Source organism: Stylophora pistillata, chromosome 8 (assembly GCF_964205215.1).
Source record: "Stylophora pistillata chromosome 8, jaStyPist1.2, whole genome shotgun sequence".
In the NCBI taxonomy this organism is placed as follows: domain Eukaryota; kingdom Metazoa; phylum Cnidaria; class Anthozoa; order Scleractinia; family Pocilloporidae; genus Stylophora; species Stylophora pistillata.
The window spans coordinates 31,854,688-31,870,171 of NC_142526.1; the positions used below are offsets into that span (position 1 = coordinate 31,854,688).

Genomic DNA, 15,484 nt, shown 5'->3' on the forward strand with positions numbered 1-15,484 from the left:
CTCAACACAGTTGAATATTACTAGCTGTCACTCTGATCATAAAATGTTAATTATCACTTCAAAATATGAATTCAGAAATGGTTATAGCATTCATACACACATACATGCATACCAAAGGAGCATTAAGCAAAAGTTTTAAGCAGGGACACATGCTTTCTGCCTAAAAAAAGCAAGCAGTCTCTCTGTTAACAGTGAAAAAAGTAACTTCAGAATAGTCTCAGCTAAGTTATATCCAGTTTCAAATGAAAATCTCTAAAAAGTTATATGACAAAGCCTTTTAAAACATAAGATAACTTTGATTCCTTTCTGGCCCATTTAATTTGCTACAGTGTACACTTCGCCTAGCTTTATTATATGTATATACAACATATTAGGCACTTAAGCAAGACAACCCTATCTTTCAAACAAAGTGCAACCTGCTGCAACTGCCTACTGTTGTATAGTTGTAGAGTATTGCAGTAAAAAAAGGCAATGTTGTGTTAAATGCAAGAGGGGTTAATGAACAACTTTTGTCAATGCCAAAATTATGACAAAAGGAGGACTTGGTTAGGGCAGAATTTGGACAATGGTTAATTGACAGGCCAGGGTTACAGCAAGAAATTAATAGAATTGGTACTTGCATTAAATGTACAATTTCAATAGAAAACTTCGTCACTTCGTATGCTCTGTACCTGGTGTTATGGATAAACCTACTCCTCCCAAGTTCAAATGTACAATGTTCAAGCCCTGGCCACACCAAACTTTTTTTTCTCTTTTTCCTTTATTCTCTCCTTTTTTTTCCCATTTCAATTTCAATTCTTTGTCAAAGGATATGTTAGAAATGTTCACAGTAAATGCACATGTATGAACATTGGCCAGGATGAGTCACAAGAGATGTTACAATTGTCTCAAGATAGGCCGCAATTTTGAAAACCATGAGGGGCTTTATGGAAGGTTTAGGGACTTACACAGCACCATAACTTAGTACCTTTGGCCTTCCTAGAAGGAAGGCACAATAGATTTAAAATATTCAAAATCATTCTCCTCCAAAATCTTTCTGTCATTTTGTCCCGGCCCTCTAGTACATCCAAGAAACAAACCTTCACAAGTAAAGCTCAGTGGATGGCAAACATTTATATAATATATGTACTGAGTTGTGTCGCCAGCTTTAGTTGTATCATTATGATAAACTTTGTAGTCATCCCGAATAGCGGCAGTGAGCTTCGTCAAATTGAAGTGGACAAACTCATTGCTCAGGACACAACTGTTGGTTTCCATAACACTGTGCTTGGGGCATGCATAGTCTGTTTCCCAAAGGACCTCAAATGCACAATAACGAGCTCCTATCAAAACTGGACCTCTAACACCCTGGAAATGAAATATACAGCACCACTCATTAGTTAGAAAATAGCGTTGACTCAAAACTCAATCCACAAGTCTCAAGTTTCAAGGTTAAGTGTATACATTAAGTCATGTACCTTAATTCTTCAAGATTACTTGATATAATAGAAAATGGTACTTAGCATATCAACATTAACTTTCCATTTTCTACACGTATACTCTTCCTGTCTAAAACTTAAGTGATACCACAAGGTCCAGCAATTTGCTTCTAGAAGTACTGTATATATGTATAAACAATTTATCTGTAAGCCTTTTAACTCCCACAAGTGATTATCATGTAATATCTTACTATAATATCCGTACATTATCATGTAACATCTTACTATAATATCCGTACATTATCCATCAAACAGGTAATGAGAATACCCAAACTTCTCAAGAACTGTAGAAGTTATCTTGATCTAACACAAAATTCTTCCAATCGTCAACAACAAAACATGTAGCAACTAGAGGGGAGAATTAAAGATCAGTTAATGAGAGTTAAAAAGTTAATGCTTGCTTACCGTATTCTTGCCTGGGCACCTGAAGGTGATAGTGGTGACAGGATTCATGTGTTTTGGGCAGCCACTCACAGTTACTGTTGTGTTGTAAACAAGGACAACGTCACCGTTGTGGAATGTAAGGTTACTTGCATATGAAATACTTCCAACATCATCAGCTTTAAGAAGGTTTTTATTAAATCTACACATAGAACTGTTAGCTTTACAACCAATTTTATCATCTTTCTGGGGTGTTATTCCTCTACAAACATTGATGTAAAAAGCAAACGCTGGATCTGAAGATGAAACCTCATGGCCACCTGTAAAAACCCAATCAAAAACTTCATCAATATAATAAAATTAAATATTCAATTAAATGCCCCTGCTGGGTTAACCTCTAACTCCCAGAATTGATCAACATTTACCTTCACCTAATATCCAAACATTATCCAGCAAGCAGGTGATAAGAATACTAAATCTTGTAATGTACATACTTTAGACAATATTACATGGCTGCTTGGGGATACAAATTTTATCTTCTCATTCTTTAAGTATCTCTCACTCATTTCCTTCACTCACTCGTGAGATATACTTTCAGCATGAGAAGATAAAATTCGAATCCCCAAGTGGTCATGTAAAGTTCTGTTTATCTTCTAGATACTGATGAAAATAATTTCAAAAGAACCAGCCGCATGCCTGAGTGGGAACCTTTCTTGTAATTGGCTAATCATGTTAGTAACCATGGCGATGCCAAAATCCTCACACATGAATGATAAAAATAGTATCTTCACTGCCCACAATGAAGATAAGATTTTTTAGTAATAAAAAGGAAAGATCCTGGTATTTCATCAGTATCTATATAATAAAAGTCATTAACAAGATCTAACACCATATGCTCAACTCATTTACAAGGAAAAGTGTAACAGCTGGAAGAGGGAATTAAAAAGGCATCCTTGCTTGTAGTTTGCATGTGGAAACAGAATTTACAAATTAAAGGAATTTAAGGTGTGTATATACACAAAAGAAAAACTGGAGTTGGTAAAAGACTAGGCATGCTGTTTAAATTTTGTACTCAATTCTAGAGGGAATTAATGATTGCCTTGAAAAGTAAAGGTTGATTGCCAAAGATACTCAAGACAGCCACTTCTTGAATATAGACCGCTCTCATACTTGAGAAATATCCAAACCCAGCAGTGCATGCCCACTTGAATGGCAGAGAGAATAGGTAACTGTCACACTAAGGTTCACAAAGAAAAAAGAGCAGGGAAATGAGGGGGGGGATTATAGCCTTTAAAAGCCCCATTACTCAAGAAAAATTAATGCCAATATTCCTAATATCTTTACTAGCCACTAATTAAAAGGAAAGACAAGTAATTCTTAACCTTTTAAAAGCCAAACAGTGACTACAGTCTAGTTTCTCCTCATAATATCAACCCCTAAATCAAAAATTTAAGTCATGACATAAACCGAAATGATCACCAACTAAAGCAGCTCTTGATTGTTCCACAAATTCTCCTTGTCAGTACTTTAGGAAATATATGGAAAACAGTATGGAGAATATGCAAACTGATGTAAGGGGATTGACTCATAACCTCTAAAAACTGACTGAAAACGTAAGATTAGTCTTCCTAATTGTTCACTCTGAATAAAACATATCAATAATTAAAAATAATGTTACCTTGTGTTTTGATCAAAGGTGTTAGATCTATTAGTTCATTTTTTGATCCATACAGTGAGCAGGGAATTTCTGGTCCAGGTTTGTTTGTACAAGCCTCATTAGTAACAAACTCAAAAACAGCCACACACTTCTCTTTTCCCACAAAGACATCCACAAACTTTGGAGACCCCTAGAAATTTTAACAATAACAATACATTATGGATACACTATTTTTGTAAAAACATCCTTTTAATTCCCCACCAAATTTAAATCTTTGTTACCAGCAAGTTATACAGTTCTCAATGCAGCAATGAGCTGTTTTAAAAATCTCCCATCAATTGGCAACATCTCTACTACAGGTTCTAGGCCCTAATGTCTTGTCAAGCACAAAATGACAGGTTCAAGAATAAAAAAAGAGGTTTCTAAAGATAAATTAGACAAAATAATTTGGTCTTATCACTTAAGCTGATAATGTAAGCTGGCCTCCACAAGGACTTTCTAAAATTGACATTCAGGCATTCAGGCCCTTTTTCAAAGTGAAGGTTCAGCAAGTAATGGTGATAAGCTTAGGACAATTATCAGCCGAGAGAAAATATCTCAATATAGGGCTATTTCATTTTATTCTCAAATTAAACATGAGAGGAAATCTAATTAAGACAATGATCACTAACACTATGAAAACAATTATCATCACAATGATAACTAGAAGGACAGTGACAAAGAATGATAATTATTATACTTATCATATTTATAATTTGGACAATGATGGTGATAATGATAATGACTTTTAATTTTTACAACTATTTAATTGCCAAAGCCAAAGTGAATATAGCTGAATAATCCCCAATATGGAGTCGAGGGTATTACGTATTACTCAACAATAGTCAGTCTGAGGTGAATAACAATTTTAGTGTAATTGCTCAGCTGCCTTTGAATTCTATCCTAAATTTTTTTTTTAATACCATTCTCTTAAAATTGTTATGATTACTCATATTGAGATAAACAGTCAGTTGCCATTAGAATGTAACAGGTTTATTAAATTCAATCAGCAAAAACTTCATTTTTTCTTTTGAAAAGAGGTATCAAACTTAGTAGCAACTTTTGTGTTCTTCAGAATAGAACTTTGTTCAATAGCATTTAATGGTAACCAGTCAAGTTGACCAAGAGTCATCTCACCTTAAGTCATATTGCCTGAACTTGAGTCATGTTACCCAAAATTTTAGTCATGTTGCCAGAAAAAAAAGGTCAAGAGGCCCAAAGAAACAAATACCTAAAAGATCAGACTTACAGACTGTAAATAGGCAAAAAAGTTGAGAAATCTTTATCATTAAACCACTCTTTGTTTCAATACCATGAAGATTCTAAAAGTGCAGCTAAAATTCTGGGCAACATGAACCAGGTTCCAGGCAACATGATTTTGGTGGAGATCAGACTCTCAGGTGACTTGACCATAAACCTGTTTAACACCTCTTGTCTAGCATTGACAAAATGCGAGGTAGCCACTTCCACTCCTGCTATCATCACCTCACACTAGTTGATTATGATGGGATACGATGCAATCCTTAACCAATCAGAGCACATGCATATCTATAATCACTGGAGCAAATGTACTAAATGATAATGAGAAAAATGGTGGTGATGATGATAATGGTGTGATAACGCTAGCAGCCTTACAACACATAATGTATCTTTAGAACTGCCCTTTTAAACCCAACACAAAATTACATGGTCAGGATGAACTGATTCTCAGCAAAGCCATGAATTCTTTTGTCCAACAAATACAACAATTCTTAAATCTAATACATGTACTTGCCAGAGTCTTCCCACATCTCATAAAGATGTTGGTTTCCCATGCCTTATTATTTCCCATCTCGTTGCATTCTTTACCAGGAAAAATCAAATCAAACCCAGAATCTCTTATTGCATTTATCTGCAGGGATTTATATGTGCCTAATTCCTCCGGTCTCTTATCATCCAGTGACGTCGAGCACACGGCAGCCCCATTAGGACAACTTCTATGATTGATGTCTCCACAGACATTGATGTAATATTGTTTATTGCTTTCAGTGATCCTCCAGGTCCTAAAATTAAAAAAAAATACAGAGGGCAGAACAAAATTAAGATGATAGTGTAAGGTTTACATCAAAACGGTTACGGAAGTTGCTGAGTTTCGATCCTTAAAAGATCTTCAGGTGTGTGATTCTTGAGCAGCCCTTAAAAAAAGAAATTCCTTACCAATTTGAAATAAAGTACTTCGGTTTGTCTTTCGGAATCGGACATTTAGTCGGAATTTTTGCGTGTGAGTGGGGCCCATATAATAAAAATAAACAAGCTAAAAGTTGAAAGACTCTCCACTCGGCCGCCATCTTGCCAGCTAAGTCATGCGCAATGCGCTGAGATTACTCAGGAAACCTGACTCTCATGTGATCATCACGCGAACGCAAGGCAAGCGTGACCTAACAGTTAAATTCAAGAAACGCAGTCAAAAACGACAAAAAAGATACAACACACGCACACACACAAAAAAAAAATTAAAGTCACTGCGTACTTAGGGTGGTAATGAATTGATACTGGAAATTAAGTAAATCAGCCACTTGTTGAGTGGCTGATAGATGACGTTAAACATCAAATCGATCCCCAACAGTTCGGCAGCCAGTTTTTTCCCAGCAATGGCGAAAATTAACTAATCATAAGGTCTAGTTATCTCTATTATAGTATTTTATTTCCCTCTGAATTGTAAATTATTTATAATAGCCTGTAATCCCAGTCCCTCAAAAACAAGTGTAATTTTATCTATTCCCGTAACATATATGTAAACACACTGTAGTTCATAATTTTCCCTTTGGGAATTTCAGACCACAATATGGTACACGCAACGATGAAGTTAAAGAATAAAAGGCCACCACCGAAGTACATCAAAACAAGAGATTACAAGAAACTCGACATTAAAAAATTTCAGGCGGACGTTGAATCCGCGCCTTTCCATATAGCGTCAGTCTTCGAAGAGCCAGATGATATCTTATGGGCATGGCAAACCTTGTTTAAAGAAATTTGTGACGAACATGTCGCCCAGAAAGAAGTTAAGATAAGAAGTAAATCGGCTCCTTGGATAACTAACGAAATCCGCTACAAGATCAATAAAAGATACAAGATTTTGAAAGCAGCAGTCAGCACAAAATGCCCTGAATTGTGGTCAAAATACAAGAAAGCTAGAAATGCAGTCAGCTTTGCGAAGAGCTAAAGCATCCTATTTCTACGGTGGCCCAGAAGGCTCAACGCAAACAAAAAAGAGGAAGAATGCAGTACACTGTGATTAATGGAGTCAAATCTGACATGTTACCAGTAACAAATGGTATACCACAGGGATCTGTTTTAGGCCCTATTTTGTTCACTTTGTTCACTAATGATCTGCCCGCCGCCATTACCACGGGATCCCTGTTCATGTACGCGGACGATACGTCAATTTTCAGCATCGGAGAGTCTGCAGACGCAGCGATTGCCTCCTTGAACTGTGCTTTGCAAGAGGTGTACAGGTGGTGCCTATAGAATCGCTTAACACCTCACCCGGCTAAGAGCGAAGTCATGTTAATTAGTACACCAACCATTATAGGACCGCTACCTCCAATATTTTTGGGTAAATCTGTTTTAGGCTATGTCAAAAGATCGCGTCTTCTTGGAATGATTGTAGATGACAAGCTTACCTGGATACCGCATATGCTAGAACTAAAGAAAAACTTTGCGAACAAAATAAACCTATTGAAGCGCTAGAGGTTCTTGCCCAAAAATGTCCTTTTAAATTTTTATTTTAGTGTAATATTACCTTCTGTGAAGTATGGTATTATATTATGGGGTTCGTGTGCAAATTCGGATCTCCTGTACTCAATTGAGGAACTTCACTATAGAGCAGCAAAAATTGTCTACAACTTATCCAAAGATACGGAATCTAATGTAGCTCTCGACGTTTCAGGATGGGATACGATCAATTTAAAATACAAATTTCAAACAGTTAATCTTTTTTATAGAGCAAGTAAAGTCTCACTACCTCAGTCTCTAATTAATAGCATATTCATAAGGCGGGTATGTAGCTATTCACTAAGAGACCAAGAAGCAATAACCACACCTAGATTTAACACTAGATTGTTAAAGGACTCTTTAGCATATAGAGGTTCGGTGCTATGGAACTATGTTATCCATCATGTCAAAAATGTAGGTAGTTTCGCCCTTAAGAATCTCAGGAGGCTACTCAGGAGAAACAATCACTTCACAAGCTTTACTTTTACTAGTTTATCAGGTTCGACGGCTAAGAATACGTTAACTTATTACAAGTATTTTTAAGTTGAGAAGAAATTGAAAGTTTTATTGTATTATAGTTTCTTATTTAGTTTGAAATGTGTCTTAGTATAATCATAAGGTGGCTAGATACAATTTTGTTAAGTACACGACCCCACAAGCTTTTTAGCTTTAATTCTTATCGTGTATACATAAAGATTCTACTACTACTACTACTACTTTATGCCACCGTGTGTAGTTTTTAAAAAACCATCATCATCATCAAATGGACAATGGAATAATCTGGACTGGAACGAGAATTGGAACAGAGGACTGGGGAACGTAAAGGGGGAGGGGCAGGGATGGTGTAACACTACACGTGACGGACACGTGACGCTATAAAGCAGTCACTGCGCACCTCTCCCGGTCGCCACTCCCAAATTAAATGTCAAAACTGTAAGCAGGTAACCTTACTCAATTTAAATTTCTTCCCATCCGGCCATAACTAAATTTTATTCCCTCTCTGAATTTTTTTCGCTATTTACAATACCGTTTCCATGGTATCATTGCAACCAAGTGGTATGCGCGCGCAAGTCGTCATAGAGAGATCCAGGCACAGTATTCTTCTCCGAAAAAAACTTCCACCATTTTGGAAAAAAGTTAGAGAGGGTGGCCATATAAATGTACCACTTTCCCAAATATGACAAGGAGCAGAAGAGAGAAAAAGAAGAACAGATTAAAGAAAGAAAACGCACACGAAGGCGTCGACGAAAAGAAAAGATCCTCAAACCAAGCTGGAAGGAACAAACTCAACAAGCAACGTTTCCTGTTCTGGTGGAAAGATCCAAGGCAAGTCCACCACTGAGGCACAGGACAAGGATTAATTATTCTACAGAGTTTGAAGCACTGCACAGTGCTCTTGACTTTGCAGAAAATAGCGACAATGGGGAGTATTACGTTACAAGGGTAAGACCTCCAGTGCCAATCGGATCAGAGCTTTCCCATCGAACGCGCACTAGAAAGAAAAAGAAAGCGACTAAAGTCGAAGAAGAACTCTCTTACTCTTTGTATCCGTCTTATTTAGAGAACCCGCCTTCAAGAAATGGAATTTCTTTAACAACAGAAGCAGCCGCCAGAAACGTGGATCCCCTTCCTGCTAGGAGAAGCATTGAGAGTATGTTAGGTTTGGATTTGACTGAAATGCAGATGCGCCTTAAGAAACCGAATAAACTTCCTCCTATAGACAAGGAAAATAGATCACAACATACAGATGAATACCCCTACATGAAGCGTTATTGACTGCTTCTTTATCGAATTCAAAAATTTTGAATTCACCTCTAATAAAAATTGACGGTCATTTTTTGAGCATCAATAAATTTTTAATCGTTGCGCTTTGGAGTAAGTTTTCTTACCTTATGTCAAATGTTTTGATTATATTAAATCGATGAGCACTTCAAGTCTTTGAATCTTTCTTATCTTTTTTAAATTCGATCGAAATAAACAATTAAACACTCATTCCTCCCCAAACCAGAACTGCAACAGCCTTACATGTCTGCTTCCTTACACGCCGGTATCAGTAAATTTTCCTACACTTAACTTAGGTTCAAAGTTAATATCCTTGAGATTTGCAAAGTTTGCATATCTTCCCGCTCTCAGGACCGGTTGCATACTTCACGCCTCTATACCGTTTCTATGGCTACTGCCTCCTGCGAGTTGTCCTGTTGAGTGAGTGAGTGAGTGAGTGAGTGAGTGAGTGTAACAACGTTCAACGCTTGGTGACGATTTCTTCGGATCGCCTCGAATGATATTTAGAGTTAGCACGTGATCACATGTTTCCTGGTGCTAATTTGTTGTTTGTTCGGAGTACTACAGAAGAAAATAAACATCTTACAATCATTTCAGAATGGTGCGTGAAAAGAAAAGCCTTACCTGGCAGAAATGTCTTAAAAGGTGTGATCAGCGCATCATGAGAACCGATGGAAATTTCTTTGAAGAGAGAGCGTTTAACCGTTTAAATAAGCGAATTATGCCCAGTAGATTCGAAGATATAATTTTTTCAGTTCATGCCGTGACACCCACTATAAATGATCTCAAAATAATTTCACAGTGGCGTGTCCGGCACGTAATAGAAAAAAAGAGTTTTCCTTGCAGTTAGAAGGTTCTACAGGAAAGTTCAAATGCAAAAAATTCAAAAAGAGGAATTACAAGGAAATGGACGGAGGAAGAAACGGAAAAGCTGATTATTTGTTGGAGAAAAATACATGCTTATGGGACGTTAGCACGAAAGAATACCATTTAAAAAACAAGAGAGAGAAAGCACTCAGTGATACGAGTGACGAACTAGACATTGAGGTAGAGGATATTAAGACAAAGATCTTTGGCCTTCGATCTCAGCTTGGCCGAGAACTTAATAAAATAAGGTCAAAGAAATTGCGGGAGATGTTATCCCATGAGCCTTTGTGAAATCTTCGGAATGCTCATCATGTTAACGGTCCGATTGTTGAGATCATTTGAACCCTAACCCGCTCAACAACACCTCAACAAACACTCAACATGTTGACAGCTTGTACAGTGAACAAATCCTGTGCATTTGCACGGAGCATTAGTTTTCAGTAGTTTAGCGTTTTAATCATAAAGTATTCCTTTCAATAGATCAATAAAGTCATTGTTTATTTTGTTTCGTGTGACAGTTTTCCTGCGTTTGACAATGGTAACTCTTTCCCCTGTGCGGTAACATAATTCGTCACATCTTAAGGTAACTTTCATAACTTTCTTACTTCACTCTTAAAAAGAAGATTACTTTTCTAACTAAACAACTGCGCTTTTGACAACAAATTAAAGTTGATGTATCTTCATGTTAACGACGGAAAAGGTAAATTACAAAGTAAATATAATACTGTGCGTTAACAATCCAGTACTTTTACACTGAAACTACGACAGGGCGAGTCTTCCAAAAAAAGAAACCAAACAATCCCTCCTATATCCACAACATTACAATGTTTTATCTCTGAAACCGTGTGATGTTTCATGAGACTAAAGAAAAATAAATTCTACAATAAGTCATTTCCATGAGAAAACTATTATTGGTACGCCACAGGGAGCTTGAAAAATGATTCCTCATATTTTGACACCTTTTTTCTCCGCCTGAAAGAAAAATGACTTGATTTTAACTTGATTTCTACATTGCAATGAAGAACGATCCAACGTATAAATTTGGCGTCCTCTATCCTTGAAAAAGATAACTACGGCCGGTTTTGTAACTTTAGCGTTCTTCCTGTCTTTATGGACATTTCAGTGTTTTACAACTTTTAGTACTTGACAAATCCTCTCGTTCTCTGCAATGGAGGTCATGTGCATCTAGAGAACATTCAGCCTAAAGTTTCAAATTCATTATTTGTAGTCCACGTAATTCTTCTTCCGGCACAAGAAAAGCTCAAAATGCCTTTCTCTTATTGTCTAAACCACTCTTGACCCACTCTCCTCCCCTGTCCGAATTCTTTTTGTTTCCTTTTCATTTCCATTTCCCCCCCTGTGCCTCACACTACAATCTTTTAAAATACTTTTGAAAACTCAGAATTGGAGACCCTTTTGCTTGGAAAATCAGTACAATTATTTTAACAAGGCAGCGCCTTGCCCCTAAGCAGAATAGATGAACCGACCGTGCTAGCCTGGCGTTCAGTGTACTGGGTTCGAGCCCTTGTGTTGCGTCATTGATTTGATCACTTAACTCCCACACTGGGACTCTTCACACGGGAGTGAATTTGGTAAAAGGAAAATTTCAAACGCGGTGGACTTAGGTACATAATTTTAACTGTGTGTACGTGACGACAATGGCAGATGTATTCATTAAGCTTCTACCTCTACTTTCAGCCATTTCAACGCAATAAGAACCTGCAAAACAAACAAAATCCGAACAAAAAATCAAATTTCCAAAGTTTGAGAAATATCCAGGAAAATGCTAAAAACGTTGACGATTTGTTCTGATAAACTCAGTTAACGGTCATATTTTATCTCAGAAGAGGGTTTCCGTTAGATGTAATACCGAGTAAGACATCTTTTGACCAATTACGACCTCCTCTTCTGTGATTTTACTGCGAGTTTTTATTGGCTCCATCTGATATTTCTGTTTGGTAATACGAAACAAGGTGGAAATACCCCCTAAAATTTAGCAATCTTTAACTATAAAGGGTGTTTTCACTTGATATGCTAAATAGTCTACAAGAAAGGATAATATATCCCTTCTTTTCGGCGAGCAGCTAATATTCACTGACCTGTGGAACGTTCTGTTTTTCGTACAGATCTACTGTAACAAATCCATACTCCGCTTGCACACCGTACTCTCTCATAAAATCACTAAAAAACCCGATGTTTTCCATCTGCGAAGAGAATCAGAAAACTGTTTAAGAGAGTGATGAGCATGTTTGATGATGAGAGAGAACGCTATTGCAGCTGATATCAATTCAGAAGAAAATGGTTTGATGGATACATGGAGAAAATTGGTAAAATTCCTTACAAATACACCTCTTAGAACCTAACAGATATATAGAGGTATGTAGTTCGGTATATGTTCTTTGCCGCCTATGAATGAGAAAAGTAGACTTATTGGGACTCGATAGAGACTGAAAAGCTGTAGACTATTGGGCCGTCGCGCTGATCAAAAAAAAAATTTGATGTTAACGCGCCGCGCGAACACGTCAATTTTTCGTGTGGCTTACACGAATTGTAAATCGCACTATGTCATGACGAATGAAATTTGTTCCTGGCTGGATGGCTGGCTTTGTCACGGTGAACAGAGTGCTTGTCACGTGGTTTACGATCGTTGAGGATAGGTTCTAGTCTTCTGCTTGGCTAAGTTACGTAAGCTTCAGAGCTTTGGTAATCGGCCATTTTGGGGCGTGTTTAAAACACGAAATGGCGAAATGGAACTAAAGACAAGAGCCAAAGTTACAAGCTATTACCGTTCCACTGAAATCTCCATCTGTTGCCGAGTTTATTCTGTGGATTAATCGCCACAAATAAAAGAAACATCTACAATTACAAATTCGCCGTCACGGACCTTTCAATAGGGACTTTAAGAAACCACGACGGCGACGCCAAGGAAGACTTCGATTAAAAAATGAATTTCTACTCTTAGTTAGAATTTTAAAAATGGCTGCTGAGCTTACTGTCTCTTACAGCGCCACAGCTCAACTTCAGCATGACGTATAAAGTAGCCGTTGAGTTCCAAATGGAAATTAAAAAAATCCGCCGTCGCGGTTTCGGTTCGAAGACGACGCAAATTTTGGCGATTTCACGTTGTTGTTTGCATAGGACGGCTAAGAAATGTACAAAGTTTCAAAACGCACGTGCTGAGCTATTGTCCTGCCAATTAGATCTCTTGTTTTTCCACGTCCTCGTTGCCGTCGCCGTCGTGGTTTCTTGAGGTCCCTGGTAATTTCGACTCCAGTTTCTGTTAACAGGGCGTAGATTCGACGCCTTGGATATTGATTTCCTCATCAAAATGGTGGCGTTGTGGGAAGAGAACGATTTGTCTATCTCGTATTTACCGTCGAGCAGCGGCTGTGACGTTATGCTTAGAGCTCCAGCAATCACATGGAATGGATGATGAAAACGGAACCCACTTCGCCATGAATTTTACACAAGATATTTGACAAATGAGTACTTTGTACGGAAACGGAGGATGTGGGATGTTTGTGTAAAATAGATGCAAGGTAAAGAGAAGACTTCTCTTTATGTGGTAGAGTACCAGGATTAAAAAAAAAAACGCTTAAATCAAGTGAAATCGGTAAAATAACGACACCAGGAGCAAACAACACAAGTATGGAATAAGGTAAGCCACTTTTATCTAATATTTTCACTTTTAACTATCTCTACGGGTATCTTGTAGAAAATCCCATACAAATCCTTCTAAATCGATATGCAAATTGTGTTCCTTGCGCGGTTCTCAAAGAGAGCTTGGGCCACCTGTGGTGAGAACATTCGAAGTAAACTCAATGATTTCTGTTATATTGTCGACACTCTTGTAACTGATTTTACCCTGGTCCCAGAGGTTCTCCTCTCTCTAAGTTGAGTTGAGTTTTTAATCGAAATATTACAACTAAACTGTTGCCCGTCCAATTTAACTCGCAGCGACTAAACGTACGCGCGGCAGCCGGACTAGTTTACAAATTACTACTGATTCCCGGCAGTCGATTATTTTCCAATATATTTCTTATATGCGAATCAATGGGTGACTTCGGTGGGCAAATTACCAATACAATCGCATTGCGCGGATAGTCGTATCCTCTGAGAGAAAGGTCATGGCAAAAGTCAGCGAGCAACTGGAAAATGATGGACTTGCCGTGACCAATTGGCAAGATGGCGAACACATCTTCACGATTAAGCAAAGCAAACAAAGCGTCGTTTTGTTCATTTGTGGGTTGATCTATCTCTGGAAAACGATTCTCCAGAATCAAAGGAGCTATAGTGTCAAAATAACTTACCGATAACACCATGTTCTGATGATAAATATACTGAAATTTGTCTTCTTTTAAAGCGTGTTTACAAGTCTCGTAGAGCAATGCGATCTTAAGGTGTGGTACTTGCCACACTCCCGTGTATATAATATTGGCAATGCAAAAACTACCAATTTTCCGCTCCCTCACTACGATATCGAAATACTACACCTTCCCCCACATATTTTTTCACTGGCCAATCACAGGTATCGAAAAATAATAGCCAATCAGATCGCGACGATCATCAGCTGAATCCACCAGAGTGAGGTTCTCAACGGTCTCCACCAGAGGTTCTCTCGACTGCTCGCTGCTTCGCAACTCGTTGTCGGCGCTTGGCGCCGATTTTTTTTAGGGAGAAGCGATTTATCCTAATTTTTTTAGAGAGATAAGAACCTCTGGGACCAGGGTACACGCGCGCAACAGACTCCGCCGAAAAGTCAGGACTGCTATTAGCCTAGAAAAGCTGTAGGGAAAGTGGCATAACCATCCTCAAGTGGGTAAAGCAACTGTTTTTTACAATTAACTTAAAGCAAATTTGCACCGACTTACCTTTTGAAACGGCATCTTCATTTTGTTGACTTTCTTTATTGAGCCAGGTTTTATCTTGTTGGCTAGTCTTCACAGATGGAAAGATAAAAAAATAAACATCAATATAACAATAAAAGTAATATGAATTTTTTTCACTTGAATTGAGCAGAGATTTTTTCCTACTAAGAGCTCCCGAATTAGTAAAATATCTGTGCGAGACTCCGTGCGAGGCTTGGTCGAGGTAAAACAGCAGTCAAACGTCGGGCATGCGCGAGGGTCAATTTCGGCCGACCGGCCGCGCACCGACCCGCGCACCAATTTCCCGCGCAAACTCTAACAGGGAAACACAGAGAAGTAACCTCTGTCCTGCGAAATAAGCGAAAGAATATTGAAACGTTCGTGCCTCTGTGGTTTAGATGATGTCCTCTCGCAAAATAGGAACAACACAAACAAAATACTCAGGTAGTACCTGCAAAGTATTTGACCATCGTCCAACTTCTCAGCAAATGAAGTAGGATCGCCCGAGGGTACAGATTCTTCGGTGGCCCTCTGAATCCAAGCACAGATTTCACTTGCTAATTCTTTATCCCACTTAGATGCCATCTAGTTGAAAGGTTGAGAAATATTAACACCGAAAACCGAAGTTTATGCTCTGTTCTCAGGATCACTAAAGAGTA

At 38.0% G+C, this 15,484-nt stretch overlaps 3 protein-coding genes across 5 annotated transcripts in view; 1 reads left to right on the forward strand and 2 right to left on the reverse strand.

Moving 5' to 3' along the window:
* Positions 1-5,910, reverse strand: part of LOC111329920 (cation-independent mannose-6-phosphate receptor) — a 40,346-nt gene extending 34,436 nt beyond the window's left edge. The window contains exons 1-5 of the mRNA XM_088731937.1: positions 5,752-5,910; positions 5,330-5,597; positions 3,538-3,706; positions 1,884-2,179; positions 1,080-1,347 (exon numbers count right to left, since the gene is read on the reverse strand). Coding sequence (XP_088588063.1) covers positions 1,080-1,347; positions 1,884-2,179; positions 3,538-3,706; positions 5,330-5,597; positions 5,752-5,882 — 1,132 coding nt within the window. The 5' untranslated portion in view covers positions 5,883-5,910. The remainder of the gene's footprint in view (positions 1-1,079; positions 1,348-1,883; positions 2,180-3,537; positions 3,707-5,329; positions 5,598-5,751) is intronic.
* A 1,964-nt stretch (positions 5,911-7,874) lies between these two features.
* On the forward strand, positions 7,875-9,242 carry LOC148725871 (uncharacterized). Its single transcript, XM_088731973.1, has one exon. The coding sequence runs from the start codon at positions 8,467-8,469 to the stop codon at positions 9,082-9,084; it is 618 nt and encodes a 205-aa protein (XP_088588099.1). The 5' UTR covers positions 7,875-8,466; the 3' UTR covers positions 9,085-9,242.
* Positions 9,243-10,434: 1,192 nt separating this feature from the next.
* Positions 10,435-15,484, reverse strand: part of LOC111329542 (muscle-specific protein 20) — a 9,483-nt gene continuing 4,433 nt past the window's right edge. For all 3 annotated transcript variants that reach the window (XM_022934277.2, XM_022934283.2, XM_088731975.1), the window contains 5 exons: positions 15,277-15,410; positions 14,829-14,895; positions 12,057-12,161; positions 11,644-11,676; positions 10,435-10,929 (listed from right to left, as the gene is read on the reverse strand). In XM_022934277.2, coding sequence (XP_022790012.1) covers positions 10,903-10,929; positions 11,644-11,676; positions 12,057-12,161; positions 14,829-14,895; positions 15,277-15,410 — 366 coding nt within the window. In that variant the 3' untranslated portion in view covers positions 10,435-10,902. The remainder of the gene's footprint in view (positions 10,930-11,643; positions 11,677-12,056; positions 12,162-14,828; positions 14,896-15,276; positions 15,411-15,484) is intronic.